Consider the following 16,893-nt stretch of genomic DNA (forward strand, 5'->3'; position numbering starts at 1 on the left):
ATTTTTATGATGTTGCTAGGACTTGAACTTAGGACCTGGCCACTGTCCATTACCTCTTCCAGGTCAAGGCTGGGACTCTACCACTTAAGCCACACCTCTATTTCTGGCTTATAGTCTTTCCTACCCAGGGTTGGTTTTGAACCTCAACCCTCAGACTTTAGCTAGGATTACAGGTGTGAGCCACTGTTACCCTAGTTGGGTGCTACTTTATCATCTGTGTTTATAGATAAGAAATGGAGGTGAAGCCAGGCAGCCAGGCTCACTAGACAGTCCCTTTAACCAACCATCCTTATGCAGTGACTCAATAATATAATTGATATGATAATTACGACAATAACTCAAATAACAGAAGACAGCAGACACCACAGTTGCAGCTAGTATATCCCCAGGGCTTGCTGGGGCCAAGCCAGGCAACTGCTTTACAAGCCTATGTAGAAACCAAGATGTAACAGGATAGAACAGGGAGGCTCTGAAAGGCAGGGTCACAGAGGGTGGCGGGACCTGGGCTAGGCAAGTGAGAAATCATTTCATGATGACTAACCGGGATTCCCATCTTGCCACACCCTTCCCAGCCACCAGCCATTCTGAGGCATTTGCCCAAGCTGTGACCTCTGTCCAGAGCACTTAAAAAATTTTTTAAGCTGGGCGCGGTGGCTCACGCCTGTAATCCTGGCTACTCAGGAGGGTGAGATCTGAGGAACAAGGTTCAAAGCCAGTTCCAGGCACAAAAGGACTTGAGACTCTCAGCTCCAACTCTAGAAAACAGGAAGTAGGTCTTGGCTCAAGGGTAGGGCTGTAGCCTTAAGCTGAATAGCTCAGGGACAGCACCCAGGCTGAGTTCCAGTCCCTGACAAAAATTTTTTTTTGCTTTTGCTTTTATTTACTCAGACTTTGGTATAATCTTTTGAGTCTCCCCTTTTAGGAAGTCCTGTCACCCCACTCACTTAGAGGCTGTCTGCTGGGTGCTCTCAAAACTGCTTGTTAAATATATAGGCGGGGAGTTTGGCCTAGTGGTAGAGTGCTTGCCCAGCATGCAGAAAGACCTGGGTTCAATTCCTCGGTGCTACATACATAGAAAAAAGCTGGAAGTGGCGCTGTGGCTCAAGTGGTGGAGCTCTAGCCTCGAGAAAGCCCAAGGACAGTGTCGATGTAGAAACCAGAACTGACAAAAAAAAAAATTAAATATGTATAGCTTGCAGTTTGATATGGTGGCACAGGCCTACACGAGGCAAGAGGATTAAGTGTGCAAGACCAGCGTAGGCCACGTAGTTAGGCTCCATCTCAAACAAAACAAACAAACAAAAGCTCAAACCCTGCTGAGCTTTCTCATCCAATTCTTAAAGTGCCTGAGCACTACAGCCTATCTCGTGTGTCCCCCACCCCCCACTCCTCTATCCCACAATTCCTCGAGACCAAACTGAGGTGGAGCAGGAAAGGTGGGGGGGGGGAGGAAATATGGAGGATATCGCAGGGCTTCCTGGGAAATGAAGTCTTCTTGCACCTAGAGTGCAACTGACCCTGCAGGCGGACTTGCGGCGAGGTTGGGCAGTGCGCTGCTGCTCCCTGGTGGCTACCTAGCGATTATGACCGAGACTAAGAGAGGCACAGGATGAAGGGAATGGGCTGCTGTGAAGATTAAGTGAAATCAGCAATCTGATGAGTGGGGGTGTGTAAATAATCACAAGGAGGTTGTTGATATCCACACACACACAACACCTTCGCTACCCTGTATGTGCAGGGAGGTGTTTGTTACAGCAGTTGACATTATACTAACACTGACCACAATCTCCTTCCTCTCTAGTACCCCCTAACCAGTAAAGCCTAAGCACAAGATTGTTCTGTAAAGGGAGCCTAATTCTTAAATATGGTCTAGGCTTAGGTAGTCTTTTTTTGGGGGGGGGTCTTTTTTGGGTGTTGGTCATGGGGGTTGAACTCTGGATGCTGTCCCTGAGCTCCTTTGCTCAAGGCAAGTGCTCTACCACTTGAGCCACAGTGCCATTTCTGGTTTTGTGATGGTTAATTGGAGGTAAGAGTCTCACAGACTTTCATGCCCAGGCAGGCTCTGAAGCAAGATCCTCAGATTTCAGCCTCCCAAGTATCTAGGATTACAGGTGTGAACCATGGGTGCCTGCCTTTTTCTTTTTATTTGGCCAGTCCTGGGGCTTGAACTCAGCGCCTGGGCACTGTCCCTGAGCTTCTTTGCTCAAGGCTAGCATTTACCACTTGAGCCACAATGCCACTTTTTGTTTTGTTTTCCCCCTTCTGTTTATGTGGAACTGAGTCGTCAAATCCAGTGCTTCATGCATGCTAGGCAAGCACTCTACCACTAAGCCACATTCCCAGACCACCTTCTATAGTCTTATTGTTTAGAAATTGTTTAAGACTGAAGGTAGAGCTCAAGCAGTGAAGTGCCAGGCAAGCAAGCTTGAGTTCAAACCCCTATACTACAAAAATAGTCCAATAGGGGCTGGGAGTTTGGCATAGTGGTGGAGTCCTTGCCTAGCAGGCACAAAGACCAGGTTTGATTACTTGGTACCACATACACAGAAAAAGCCAGAAGTGATGCTGTGGCTCAGGTAGGAGAGCTCTAGCCTTAAGAAAACCCAAGGACCGTGCTCAGGCCCCAAATTCAAGCCCCAGGACTGGCAATAAATAAATAAACAAATAAAAATTAAAAAAGCCACAGGCTGGGAATGTGGCTTAGTAGAAGAGTACTTGCCTAGCATGCATGAAGCCCTGGATTGCGCTCCTTAGTACAATAAAAACAGAAGAAGCCAAAGTGGCTCTGTGCTCAAGTGGTAGAGTGCTAGCCTTGAGCAAAAAGAAGCTCAGGGACGGTACCCAAGCCCAAAGTTCATCAGCTCCAAGCCTGGCAAAAAAGAAAGCAAGCCAAGGATATTGCTTTCTGTTCTTCCTGGTGAAGTAAGGAGACTGGGTCTAAGCAATATGGCTTGTTCTCACAGTCATCATGGTGCCTTGCTGGGTGGAAGTGGTGTCCCACCAAGCTCTGAAAGTCTAGGGGAGATAGAAGACATTCTTTGGATTGCAAATGTGTCATGGGTTAATACCAGGAAGGTCTGGCTTTCCCTAGATAATTGGCCCTAGATTTCCCCTCTTTCCCTAGATAGGTTTCCTTTGCTTATAGTTAACATTTTAAAAATTTTTTTATTGTAGGAATAATTATAAAGGGGTTATTTAACACTTTTATTTCCAGTTCACGGCTATCAACTTACTCCTGGGCCTGGGCATTGTCCCTGAATTCTTCAGCTCAAGGCTACCAACCTACCCACGGAGCCACAGCCCTACTTCCCCTTTTCTAGAGATTAATTGGAGATAAGAGTCTCAGGGTCTTTAGTGCCTGGGCTGGCTTTGAACCTCGATCCTCAGATCTCAGCCTCCTGAGTAGCTAGGATTACAGGTGTGACCCACTGTGCTGGGATGGGCTGCTGATCTTTGAAGCAAGAGTTCACCTGCAGCCTCTGGCTCTCCAATAAAGACTCCGTCCTCTCAAAAGATGATTTCTCCAGGCCAGGAGTATGGCCTAGTGGTCGAGTGTTTGCCTACCATGCGTGAAGATCCAGCTTTGAGTCATCGGTACCACATACATAGGAAAGCCAGACGTGGTGCTGTGTGTGGATCAAGTGTTACAGCTAAAACCTTGAGAAAGCCCAAGGACAGTGCTCAGGCCCTGAGTTCAAGCCCCAGGACTAGTAAAAAGAAAAGAAAGATCTATTGGAGCCAGGCACTGATGGCTCACACCTGAGCACTGAGGATGGCACTTCAAAGCCTCTGTGACTCTTATTTCCAATTAACCTCCAGAAAACTGGAAGTGGTGCTGTGGTTTAAAGAGCTAGAGTGCTAGCCTTGAACTGAAGTGCTCAGGGACAGCGTCTAGGCCCAGAGTTAAATTCCCAGGACCCCCCCCCCCAAAAAAAAGATAGCTTCTCTGTTTTCTCAAGACTAAAAAATTCCCATACAACACTGACAGCGGGAGCATGAGGAGGAAATGGACGGGGAAGCAATAAGATGTCCAGAGATGGACGCTGGCAGCTGACCCAGAGATCAGACCAGGCTCTTAGTGATTGAAAAATAATTAACTTTTGTCCTGTTTAAGCCAGTATCTTTTTTTCTTTTCTTTTCTTTTTTTTTTTTTTGCCAGTCCTGGGACTTGAACTCAGGGCCTGGGCACTGTCCTTGAACACTTTTTGGTCAAGGCTAGTGCTCTGCCACTTGAGCCACAGCGCCACTTCCAGCTTTTTCTATGTATGTGGTAGTGAGGAATCAAACCCAGGTCTTTATGCATGCTAGGAGAGCACTCCACCACTAGGCTATGCTCCTGGCCCAAGCCAGGATATTTTCAGGTCTATCTGTTACAGGGGCAGAACATTACATCAAGTGGCACAGGATAAAGAACAATGTACAGGCCTCCAGCTACTACTACCACTTTGCCCAGATTCCTAGCCTACCTTTCTCCAGCTTTCCTCAGCCCCTTCCCAAGTCAGAGGCCTTCACATACTCCCCTAATTTCAGATGAATTTAATTTATGAGTGTTACAAATCAACGGCGAGTGGAAGGTGAAGGTAATAGAGATGGATCAAGATGAGAGGGCCTGAGCACACATACAGGAAGGGACAGGGAGTGGGAGTCAGGAGCTGGAGCAAGGTGTCACATCTCGTCCAATCCATAGTCTTCCTCTGGAAAGTCCCCCACGGTCACAACTGATGGCTTGACGAAGGCTCCATACTTGGCCTGGCACTCAAAGTAGCGCTTTCCATTCACGCTGTGGGGCATGATGGGAGGTGGTGATTAGAGGACCTGTGTGGCTTCCCCAGATGGAAGATTCACCCAGCACTGCCTGGCCTTGCACATGCATGTGCATGTACATGCACCACCCTCAGCGGGAACACTTCAGTGGAAACACGCCTACCTGCCGTCGTTTTTGCCTAGTGGCTCATCATAGCGGACGCCAATCCAGTAACCAGGTTTGAAGTCTGTGAGTCCTGCCAGGGAGGAAACCACAATCAGGCCTACAGGCTGGAAAGCCTGTCCTGGAGAAAACCACTCCGAACTACCCACACTGCCTTTCCCCAGGACTCTCTCCCTCCAGGACAAGCTCTGCCAAGGACTGGCTCCCCCAGGACACCTACATCGCTGCTTCACAGATCTCTCTCCCAGCTTCCACCCCTGCCCATTCACTCAGCTCCATCCAGACAGGGATCTGAGAGGACAAAAGGGGACAGCATAGATCCACTGTCACAAGGGGCACAGATTCCTGCACTCACACACCACACACAGCGCATATATGCACACACACATACTAGCATTCACACCAAAGGCCTTTGTAGCAACATGGCAGTGAATAAAGCAGACCTGCCCACAGCCTGACCTTGGACTTCCAGCCTCCAGAACAATGAGAAACCCATTTCTGTTTTAATTCTCTGTATGTGGTACTTCATTAGAGAAGCCCTAGTAAATTAATGCCCAACAACAAAAAGTGAAACCATTCAGCACAGTAACTCATACTTGTAATCTCAGCTGCTTGGGAGGTTTGAAATCCAAAGATATCCCAGGCAAAAAGTTAGGGAGACCCCGAAGGGTGAAGGATATTGAAACACATTGCATCTATATATGAAGATAATGTAAGAAATATCAGTAGAGCTGGGTGCCAGTGGCTCACACACACGTAATCCTAGCTACTCGGGAGGTCGATAGCTGAGGATCACAGTTCAAAGCCAGTCCTGGCAGGAAAGTCCATGAGATTTTTCTGTTTTTTTTTTTAATGGTCATGGGCTTGAACTCAGCTTGGGCGTTGTCCCTGAGTTCTTCAGCTCAAGGCTAGCACTCTACCACTTGTGCCATAGGACTACTTCTGGTTTTCTGGTAGTTAATTGGAGATAGAGTCTCATGGATTTTTGTGCCTGGGCTGACTTTGAACCTCGATCCTCAGATCTCAGCCTCCTGAGAAGCTAGGGTTACAGGTGTGAGCTCCCAGCACCTGGCAAGTCTGTGAGATTCTTGGCAAGTCTATGAGATTATCTCCAATGAACCCCCAAAATGTCAGAAGTGGTGCTGCAGCTCAAGTGGCACTGTGGCACAAAGGGTAGAATGGTAGCCTTGAACAACAGAAGCTTAGGGACAGTATCCAGTCCCTGAGTTCAAATCCCAGGTCTGGCAAAAAAAAAAAAAATCATCTGAACAAACAAGCCGAGTATGATGGGATGCACATATAATCCCAGCAACATAGGGGACATGGGTAGGAGCTCACTCTGAATCTTATTCAGAAAAAAGCAAGAGACCATATCTGAAAAATAACCTAAAGCAAAAAAAAAAAAAAAAAAAAGGTGGGAGGGGGCTAGGAGTATGGCTCAAGTGGTAGAGCCTTGGTGAAGTATTTGGGAGACTGACGTAGGATATTTACAGGTTCTAGGCCAACTGGATTACATAGCAAAAGCCTATCTCAAAGATAAAACAAACTCTGGAGATGTGGGCACAAATTCTGTAAACACGTTAAAAACTCAAGGCTTGGCTCAGTGGTAGAGTGCTTTCCTGACATATACATAGGGCATTGGGTTCAATCTCCAGCCCTCAAAGCAGGCAAATTAGCAAACAAAAGCTAGGCTCTTCTTGAGGGCCAAGTCCCCAGGCCTCTGGGAAGAGCAGAAGCTCTCAGGAATGGAGCAAATGAATGATGCCCTGCTCAGCTCTGGGCTCCAGCAAGCCTGAGCTACTACATACCTACATACATGACAGTGCCCCGGCGTGGGGACTGCCCCACTGGCCGCACTTCACAGCGGCTGCCCACGGAGATGGCACTGGCTTGGGCCTTCTCCTCACTGAGGCGCTGGGAGGCCTCTGCCTCTTGTTGTGCTCTCTGCTCTTCATTGTAAGGACCAAGCCTGCTTCGCTTCAAAAAGGAGCGGACTGAGTCTGTGGGTGGGAGAGACAACTGGATTCAATGGTTGGCTGTGTGTCTGTCCACCCTCAGGGCCCACATTCCCAGAATCCCCCTTCTATGCCAGGGCCTGGATGACACCATCCATTTCCCCTATCCTTCAGTCTCACCCCAGTCAAACCCATCTTTCCCACCACCTGTGCTAAGGTGTTTGCAGATGAGGACACTGCCTCACCTCCTGCCTGCTCCACTTTAGACCCCCATGTCACCCTCACAGCTGTCCCCACAACCTCCTTTCCACCTTCCCTCTAAGCCTTTGCCTCCACTGCCCACTCTACATGCCCCACCCAATGGTGCATGCACACTCTGTACCTTGCCTCTGCTCATAGGCCTCTTGTGAGATCTTGTACTTCTCCACTTTGGATACATCCTCGTACTCCCCAAGGCGGGCACCACTGTGGTCAATGACCTGGGGGGGGGAAGGGAGTAATTCCTGGTATGTTGGGGTGCACATGCACTTGGGACTATCCTGTAGACTCAAGTCTCATTTGGGAGAAGCCAAATTCCTCCATCCCACCTTCCCAGTGATTTCTCTCTCCTGAACCCAGCAGAAGGGACACTGGCCCCTCCCTGCTTTGTGTATGTATGTGTGTGTGTCTACTGAGGCTTGAACTCAAGGCCTGAGCACTGTCTTCGAACTGTTTTCTGCTCAAGGCTAGCTCTCTACTACTTTGAGCTACACCTCCACTTCTGTTTCTTTTTTGGGGGGGAGGGCAGGGGAGTAATTAGAGATATGAGTCTCACAGACTTTCCTGCTGGGGTTGGTGTGGAACCATAGTCCTCAGATGTCAGCTTCCTGAATAGTTAGGATTACAGGCGTGAGCCACTGGTACCTGGATAGGAAGCCCTTTCTCAAGTTCCCAAAGAGAGGCAAGTACCATTTCTAGATGGCCCCAGTTCCCTGAGTTTTCCCCTGATTGTCGGTTCCACATCACTCCAGGCTGTCACCTGTAAAGTGATATGGCCATTTCTCATCATGCTAAACTGGGAGGGGGGAGGGAGGGTGTTCCATGAGGGTAGGGTTTATATTGGTTATCCCACATTTGCTTTCACGGCAAACATTTGATAAATAAATGAATGGACCGGGGTTCCAGAGAGGTTGGCCTCACATGGATACGGCAGCCGTCGTCTACGGGATAAGAACCCAGCAGAGCATCTTCCTGATCTAACTTGGTGTAGAACTTATCATCAGCCCCATACAACTCCAATTCCATGCAGGAGGCAGGGCTGCCCACCACCAATTCCAGCTTGCACTGCGGAGAGACGAAAGGTGGAAAAAAGCTGTCAGGGGCCCCATCCTCTCCCTCACCCCTCCCTGGTAACCATCACTCCGGACCCCCAGAGCCCTGCTCCTTCCACTCCCCCCCGCCCCCCGCCCCCGCCCCCTCTGCTCTGCCTCAGGCTCCCAGGATCGTTACACTAATTCCCCCCCCGGCCCCGCCCCTGCTCTTTAGGATGTCAGGTTCTCTCTGGTCCAGCCCAGCCGAGGCCGGATCACGTAGGCCAGGCATCCACAGATAACCTAAGGCCCCCGAGCTCAACCCCTCCTTTCCCACTCCCCTTGGGCCCCGCCCCCGCGGCCGCACCTTGAACTCAGCAATAGTGAGGTTGCGACTATACCGCTTCTCCGAGCGGAAGCTGTTGAGGGTGCTGCTGATGAAAATGTTCACGGTGGGCGCCGACAAGCCCGTCACCTCCATCCTGCCGCGCCCAGTCGCACACCCCGGCGCAGCTCGGCCGCCTCACACCGGCTCCGCAGACGCCGCCGCTGCTTCTGGGATATAGGTCCCGCCCCAGCTCCAGAGTGGGACCAATCAGAAGGCGGCCGCTAGACGGGTCAGCCAATCGTTGTCGCTCTTTCTCCACGGCCAGGAAGTAGGCGCTCCGGTACTCTTAGGTAGGCCCAACCAATCCAGAGAGGGTTTCCAGAGCTCGCAGTTCTTCCAATAGCCATACAGGAATCGGTCTGGGCCGGCGAGTGAAGCCAGCAGAAAGGACTGGCAGGAGAAATCCCGGTCCGCGGAAAAAAAGCACGCATTGCGCATGTGCGCTGGTCTAAGGCCAAGACCAAAGCAACGGCGTCTTCTGTTTACGCTCCGCGCCTGGCGGGTTGCCTTGCGTATACACGCGGTTCTTTGTCCTTCCGCAAAGCCAGGGAGGCAAAGTCTCCAAATTAGAAGCGATTACCACAGGCTCTCAAAAGACGAGTAACAAGACAACCTCAGCGCCCAAGGGAACCGAGCGCGAGGTTCCTGCGGCAGGCCCCGCCCCCTGCGTGCGCCCGCCGAGGACTGACCCTGCGCGCGACCCGTAGCGCGGTCTGCGCACGCGCGCCTGCGGCTCAGTGGCTTGCGCGTAGCTATGGAACCCGACGGCACCTACGAACCGGGCTTCGTGGGGATTCGCTTCTGCCAGGAATGGTAAGACTGGGGGAAGTGAGCGTGAGTGGGGAGCACAGGGGTTCAGCCCACGACTGACCTCCGCCGCTTCCCGCCTTCCAGTAACAACATGCTGTACCCCAAGGAAGACAAGGAGAACCGCATCCTGCTGTACGCGGTGAGCGCGAGCCCGCGGGGCGGCCCCGTCAGTCCTCCCACCCCACACCCCGCTTCTGTGACCCACAAACTGTCGGCCCCCGACGGGCCGCGGAGGCTTTTGCTCTTGGCGATTCCCCGCTCTCCTGTCTTGTCCATCGCCCCGTGACTTCATGTCCCCTTCTGGAATCACCGCCGCCCCCCCCATCCCAGTAGACATTTTTGTGACCCCACCACCACCACCACCTCTACCCACTTCCCGCCCCCTCGCAGTGCCGGAACTGTGACTACCAGCAGGAAGCGGATAACAGCTGCATCTACGTCAACAAGATCACACACGAAGTGGAGTGAGTGTCAGGACCAGGGTCCGGGGCGAGGGGCTCTGTCTTGGGGCCACCCCAGGTGAGCGTAACTATTCACACACACCCCCATCCTTGCAGCGAGCTGACGCAGATCATCGCTGATGTGTCCCAGGACCCCACTTTGCCTCGGACCGAAGACCACCCGTGCCAGAAGTGAGCGCCGCCTTGGGCCTGGGCACTGGGGAGTGGGAAGAACAGAGGGGGGGGGGGGTGGTTGGTCAGAGATCAAAGCTCTCGAGTGACAGAAGCCTCCCTTCAGGTGTGGCCACAAGGAGGCAGTGTTCTTCCAGTCACACAGTGCCCGGGCTGAGGTGAGTGGCGGGATTGTTCCCTGGGTGCTTGGGGCTTTGTCCTCTCTCCTGAGGAGGCTGAGGAACCGAGATTAGAGCCCTAAACCGGTGGTTCTCGGCCGTCATTAATCCTAATCTGGAGGCTGAGATTTGAGGACTGCGTTCCATATCACCTCGGGCGGAAAAGCTCTGAGAGACTACGCTCCACAAAGCCGGCAGTGATGTGTGGTTCAAGTGATGGAGCGCTAGCCTTGAGCTCAGCGAGTGTCCAGGCCCAGAGTTGTGGAGAGAGCAAACAAACAAACAAACGAACACCTAGGGGGCTGGGAGTTTGGCCTAGTGGTAGAGTGCTTGCCTAGCATGCATGAAGCCCTAGGTTAGAGTCCTTGGTACCACATACAAAGAAAAAAGCTGGAAGCGGTGCTGAGGCTCAAGTGGTAGAGCTCTAGCCTTGAGGAAAAAGCCTAATGACCGTGCTTAGGCCCTGAGTTCAAGCCCCAGGATTGGCAAAACAAAGAAACAACCAATAACAACAAAAAAAACCTAGAACGACCTCATCCACCCTCCCCAGAATCTTAGGCTGGAGCCTTACCGATTGGGAAAGTTTCCTTGACTTTTTTTGGGTGCCATCCTGCTGGGTGGGAGGAGATAATTTTTTTTGGGGGGGTGGAGCTTGAACTCAGGGCCTGAGCACTGTCCTTGGGCTTCCTCCAGGCTAGTGTTCCAGCCTTGTGGAACCGAGGAATTGAACCCGGGTCATCATGCATGCTAAGCAAGCACTCTACCACTAGGCCAAACTCCCGGCTCGAGGGGAGCCGCGTTTTCCTCCGCTCTGAGTCCAGTTCCTGCCTCACCACACACCCTCTCTTCCAGGATGCCATGCGCTTGTACTACGTTTGCACCGCCCCACACTGTGGCCACCGCTGGACGGAGTGAGCACCCCTAACTCCCCCATGAATAAATGCCGGTCCCGTGTTTCCAGCGTTTATTTGCCTGTGCCCAGCGGGAGGGACGGGGCTGGGGCTGTGGCGTGGTGCAGGGCGCAGTGCTGGGCATAGGCGTCGGGCCGGGCGCTGGTGAAGCCGCAGTCCTCGCACACGTGCAGCTTCTCGCGGCGCTCGCGGTAGGCGTAGCTGGCCGGCTGCCCGTGCACCTTAGCCAGATGAGCTTCCAGGGAACAGCGCTGCGTGAACGCCTTCCCACAAGCTCCACAGCGGAAAGGCCGGATCCCTGGGGTGCGGAGAGGAGGCATGACTAGAGTACAGTGGTCCCCGGCTTTGTTCTCCAACGTGGAGGAGCTCCTCCCACTGTCACACACTCTTCAGAGTCGTCTGGGTCTGACCCACCCTCCGTGGGGACATGGCCCAGATCCCGGGGGACGGGGAGATAACGCTCTGCGCCCTGAATTCTTTAATACCTATTTCACCCCTTGCCAGGGGGAGGGAGAGAGACACCTTTTTTTTTTTTTTTTTTGCCAGTCCTGGGCTTGAGCTCAGGGTCTGAGCACTGTCCTTGGACTTTCTCAAGGCTAGAGCTCTACCACTTGAGCCTCAGCACCACTTCCAGCTTTTTTCTATGTATGTGGTATTGAGGAATCGAACCCGGGTCTTCGTGCATGCTAGGCAAGCACTCTACCACTAGGCCAAACTCCCGGCCCCGAGAGAGACACCTTTTCTCCCACATACTGGATCTCAAGTACGGGATACATCGTGATTCTGTTGCCTGTGTCCTTACCCATGTATACACACTTGGTGAATCTGTATCCAGTCACCGTTTATTTTTCTTTTCGTCCATGGTGGGGCTTGAACTTGGCCTGGGTGCTGTCCCTGAGCTTTTCTGTGCTCTAGGCTAGCACTCTACCACTTGAACCACGGCTCCACCTCTGGTTTTTGAGTGGTTCATTGGAGATGAGAGTCTCTCAGGGACTTTCCTGCCTGGCCTGGCTCTGAACCGTGATCCTCAAATCTCAGCCTCCTGAGCAGCTAGGATTATAGGTGTGAGCCCTTACTGCCAGCGCCAATCGTTACTTTATTCCATCACCTTCCTGCCCTGGGCCCAGCGACCTGGGCCCATCTATGCCCCTGCTCACCAGTGTGAGTCCTCATGTGGCGCTTGAGATCGAAGGCATCGTGAAAGCCTTTGCCACAGCAGCGGCACACGTGGCGGCGTGCAGGGGTGTGGCACTTGAGATGCCGAGTCAGCATGCGCTGCAGCGGGAAGGCTTTGGGGCACAAGGGGCAGCCAAGTGTCCCAGGGTCCCCGGGAGCAGAGGCCAGGGTTCCCGGTGTGGACTGCCAGAGGAATGCAGGTGTTAGCTGTGCCAGCCAGGCCCTGTCCCCATCTCTTAACTCTACACACAGGATTTGCAGAGTGCCCAGAACTGAGGAAGACTAGGAAGCTGGCATCTGTACCACCTTCTAAGACCTTCCACTAGCCAAACTCCATCACTTTGCATGTTTTGTTTTGTTGTCAGTCGTGGGGCTTGAGCTCTGGGCCTGGGCGTTGTCCCTGAGCTCTTCAGCTCAAGGCTGCCTCCCTACCCCTTGAGCCACAGCACTACTTCCAGTTTTCTGGTAGTTAATTGTAGATGAGTCTCACAGACTTTAGTGCCCAGGCTGGCTTTGAACCAACATCCTCAGATCTCAGCCTCCTGAATAGCTAGGATTACAGGTGTGAGCTACCACACCCAGTTTTTTTTTTTTTTTGTTTTGGGGGTTTTTTTTTGGTCAGTCATAGGGCTTCAACTCAGGGCCTGCTCAAGGCTAGTGCCATACCACTTTGAGCCACAGCTCCACTTTCTGTTTTTGAATGATTAATTGGAGATCAGAGTCTGGCATTGAGCTGCAGTCTTCAGATCTCAGCCTCTTGAGTACCTAACTAGGATTACGGGTTTCTTTTGTTCAAGGCTAGCACTCTGCCACTTGAGCCACAGTGTCACTTTTGCCTTTTTCTATTTATGTGATACTGAGGAATTGAACCTAGAGCTTCATGCATACTAGTACTAAGCAAGCATTCTACCACTTTCCCATCCCCCTCCCTTTGGGGGGTGTCAGTCCTAGGCCCTGTCTCAGGGTTTATTTTTTTTTTGGTCCCTCTAAGCACTCTATTACTTGAGCCACAGCTCCAATTCCAGATTTTTTGCTGGAATTAATTGGAGTTAAGAGTTTCACGGACTTTCCTGTAGCGGACCAAACCTTGATCCTCAAATCTCAACTCCTGGGTTGCTAGGATTACAGGCATGCACGACCAATGGCCAGCTGCAAGTATTGTCTTGAAGCATGCTTTCCTGAGGTAACTATTGTCCACAGACATTACCAAACATAAGCTGCCACAAGAGGAGCTTTGTTTTTGTTCCCACTAACTACCTATCATTTAGAATTGTGTGACTCACAAATACCCTCTTTCCTTCTAGTGCACAGAGGCTTCCAGTCTTCCCACCTTTATCAGTTGTTTTGATAAATCAGCCACCTGCTGGGTATAGTGGCTCACACCTATAATCCCAGTTATACTCAGGAGATATAGCTAGAAAAATTACTAAAGCAACTGTGAGGACATGGCTCAAGTAGTAGAGCTTTTGTTGAGGGTGAGAGCCAGCAGGGGTGAAGCTAGGCTTTGTTTAAGCCAGCCCGACTCACCGCTGCCCATGAGTTCCTGAGGCCAGAAGTCTGGTGTGCTGCCGGCCCCCCTTGGCTGCTGCAGTCTGAGGAGAGAAGCCAGAGGCATGGGGATGTCTTGTGTGGCCCTTGCCCCTCAGATCCAGGCCCAGTGAGGGGCCCACCTGGGATGTAGGCATCTCCCCGGAGCTGGTCAGGCAGGCAGCCCCAGTTGGGTGGCCTTGAACGCCGACTCCTGACCAAAAAGACCCGGGGCATGACCTCTGAGATGATGGGGATGGTGACTCCTCACAGATCGCAGCCTCCTCTACCTGCTGTCAGACCTCCACCCTAGGACAATCCCAGGTGAGGAGGGAAGGCAAACCCTGGAAGCTGAGGGTGGGGGTGGATCTCATTCTTCTCATGCAAATTTTGCCACAATCCTCAGGAGCAGCTTTACCTACTTCTATTAGCTCTGCCTTCCCGTATCCCCCTTCTCCCAAGCCAGGGTCCTATAGGAACTCTGTCAAGTTCTAGCTGTCAGGAACAGACAAGCAAGAACTCCCCAAAAGGCTTGCAATGAAGGAAGAGCCCAGATATTTCTTGGGGTTGGGGAGAGGGAAGAAACATAGTCTGAGCACTGGCAGAGCAAGAACTTGAAGGTCTTTTTGCCAGGCAAATCAGTCACCACCAGTTGTCCACAGGCTACATGGTTATTCAAATCACAGCTGTCCTAGGAAGCCAGGGAGAGCAGCTGTGATTGTCCTCAGGTGTGGGACACCAGTCCAGAGGTAAGGGCACAAATAAAGATCCAGATTGGAGGGGGTCGGGGGTTTGGCCTAGTGGTAGAGTGCTTGCCTAGCATGCACGAAGACCCGAGTTCGATTCCTTGGTACCACATACATAGAAAAAAGCCGGAAGTGGTGCTGAGGCTCAAGTGGTAGAGCTCTAGCCTTGAGAAAGTCCAAGGACAGTGCTCAGGCCCTGAGCTCAAGCCATGGAATGGAAAAAAAAAAAAACCCAGGCTGGGTACCAGGATCTGGTGTCCTGGTGTCTGGTGTGTTTGCTCACCAAGCCTCAGTTTCTCCAACCAGCAAATGGAACTGAGGTAAGAGGCAGAAAAATTAAAAAGAACAAATATGAAGACTCAGAAATTAAAACAACCAGGAAGTTAACATCAGAGCAGCTGGGCACAGGTGCTCACCCTGTAATCTTAGCTACTCAGGGGAGGCTGAGATTTGAGGACCATCGTTTTTCGTTGTTCTGTTTTCAGGTACTGGGGCTTGAACTAAGAGCCTAGCTGCTCTTTTACATTTAAGCGTTAGAATGCTAATTCTACCACTTGAACCACAGCTCTACTTCTGCATTTTGGTGGTTACCCATGCCGGCTTCAAACCTTGATCCTCAGATCTATCCTCCTGAGTAGCTGTGATTACAAGCATGAGCCCCCGGTGCCCAGCTTCTTCTGGTTTCTTGGTCTGTTTCCTTGTGCCTTGGGGATGTAAGAGCTTTCCTTTGGCACAATTTCTGGCAGTTGCCCAGTCCCTCTGTCTGATCCTTTGCCAGTGACTCTTGGTAGATGACTCTGGAATGTCCTATGAGCATCTGCAGGGAAGTTGTGGGATTCCCAGCATGCCACTCTTCCACCAGCCATGAGCGTCCAGTCTGACCCTTGGCATTTGGGAGGGGGAGAGGCAGATACACGGTGGGTCCTCACTAGCAGCCCACCCGCCTGTGTTGAGAATCCCAGGACGGGGAGACGGTCCTAGCAACTTCCATTGCGGTTGCCTTGGCTTGTCTAGAGGGGAAGAGACCTCTGGCAAGAAGTTACATTTCTTTCTTACTACCCCATATCTGTCCAGCTTTGTGCTTTTGCTCCTGATTAGAGCCGTGTTAATGGTAGTCAGGTTGCAACTGTGAGGTCCAAAACTGGAGGGTAAAATGGACTGGGAGCAGGAGAGTAATAAGGCCAGGCCCACAACGACATTGAGATAATATTCCCACATCGAGGGTCTCTGAAAGCCAGGTGTTTGCCACCTGGTGTTGACGTTTTTACCATGATCCAAGGTGGGAGAACTACTGACAGCTCCCTACACACCAAATCTTGCCTCAGAAGTCTCCACTGGCAATGGTCAGATGAGGCAGGTGGGTCACCAGAGCTCCCCCAGTAGTCTGTGTGCCAGGAGGGAGCTCTGGTAGAAGTCTGCCTACAAGGTCTGGGTCACCTGGTCCGTGCAGGCAGGGGGAGGGAGCCACAAGAAATAAACCACCACTACCACCACAAAGCCCTGCTCACTGTTCCTCCCAACTCTTCTCCTCCCCTCCCAATCCACCCCAACTTTCCTAGCCTGCTGCCATTCCCTCCACACCCTGGTGTGATCCTCCCACAGGGCCTTTGTACTGGCTGCTGGCTGCCTTGGTATGTTCCCTAAATGTCTCCCTGTCAAGGCTTGGCTCAGCCGACACCAGGGAAAGGCCTTCGCTGAGAACAGCAGCCCACTGCTTCACAGTTCACAGATAATTCCACTCGCCCCACATAAGTGCAGTGACAGGCACTGGGAGTCTGTGCTGAACAACTGCCTGACCTGTCTTGTGTGTACTGCATGTTGTCATATTGGGAGATCCAGCCCCACCTTCATCCCTACTTGGATTGGATCTCAGAGTAAGCCTCCCCTGCTGGGCAAGAAATTGGGTCTCTGCACCTGTTTCTGGGGCTAAGACCACCAAGCAGAGCTCAGCAGAGTTCCGAGGCCATGGCAGGTCGGGGGGTGGTGCTGTCCTGCTGGCTTCAAGTTGGCTTCTCAGCAGACACACCCTGTAGCAGCCAGCGCCTGCCACTTGCAGGGGCTTCTGGCCCCTGGGACTGTGACGCTGGGGAAGGAGCCACATATCCCCACGGCTGGGTAGCTTAATTCTCCTGTTTGTCTTTCCTTAGTGTCCCCTGTTGCAGAATGGCATAGCAGCCTGGAGCTCGCAGGCGCCAGTGATGTGGTCAGGTCTGACGATCGCAGGAGCTCTGCCCCTACCCCTGGCTGCAGCTGGAACTGGCTCAAATGTCCAGTCCCAGGCTGGTCCGCCATGTTTCTGTGGCTGTGCCCCCGCCTCTTGACATTGTCTGGAAAGGCTGTGGCGTACGGGTGAGGACAGGTACCAGGACTAGAG

At 52.1% G+C, this 16,893-nt stretch overlaps 3 protein-coding genes across 4 annotated transcripts; 1 reads left to right on the forward strand and 2 right to left on the reverse strand.

The window, feature by feature from the left end:
• Positions 1–4,521: 4,521 nt before the first annotated feature.
• Tbcb (tubulin folding cofactor B) lies at positions 4,522–8,730 on the reverse strand. Its single transcript, XM_090322091.1, has 6 exons — positions 8,539–8,730; positions 8,062–8,205; positions 7,265–7,361; positions 6,736–6,927; positions 4,928–5,000; positions 4,522–4,780 (listed from the first exon to the last, which is right to left on the reverse strand). Exons 1-6 carry the CDS (start codon positions 8,650–8,652, stop codon positions 4,666–4,668), a joined length of 735 nt encoding a protein of 244 aa, XP_090178217.1. The 5' UTR covers positions 8,653–8,730; the 3' UTR covers positions 4,522–4,665.
• Positions 8,731–8,935: 205 nt separating this feature from the next.
• On the forward strand, positions 8,936–11,115 carry Polr2i (RNA polymerase II subunit I). Of its 2 annotated transcripts, none has more exons than XM_090322094.1 (6): positions 8,936–9,372; positions 9,454–9,508; positions 9,760–9,833; positions 9,927–10,001; positions 10,094–10,159; positions 11,012–11,115. In XM_090322094.1, exons 1-6 carry the CDS (start codon positions 9,314–9,316, stop codon positions 11,082–11,084), a joined length of 402 nt encoding a protein of 133 aa, XP_090178220.1. In that variant the 5' UTR covers positions 8,936–9,313; the 3' UTR covers positions 11,085–11,115. The 2 variants fall into 2 exon arrangements, with proteins under 2 accessions (XP_090178220.1, XP_090178218.1); XM_090322092.1 differs by having other exon boundaries at positions 8,950–9,372; positions 10,108–10,159.
• Positions 11,116–11,123: 8 nt separating this feature from the next.
• Positions 11,124–14,010, reverse strand: Ovol3 (ovo like zinc finger 3). The gene is made up of 3 exons (XM_090322541.1): positions 13,774–14,010; positions 12,228–12,429; positions 11,124–11,368 (listed from the first exon to the last, which is right to left on the reverse strand). Exons 1-3 carry the CDS (start codon positions 14,008–14,010, stop codon positions 11,124–11,126), a joined length of 684 nt encoding a protein of 227 aa, XP_090178667.1.
• Between the last annotated feature and the right edge of the window lie 2,883 nt (positions 14,011–16,893).

This window comes from Megascapheus bottae, chromosome 31 (assembly GCF_031878675.1).
Source record: "Megascapheus bottae isolate mThoBot1 chromosome 31, mThoBot2.hap1, whole genome shotgun sequence".
Lineage (NCBI taxonomy): Eukaryota > Metazoa > Chordata > Mammalia > Rodentia > Geomyidae > Megascapheus > Megascapheus bottae.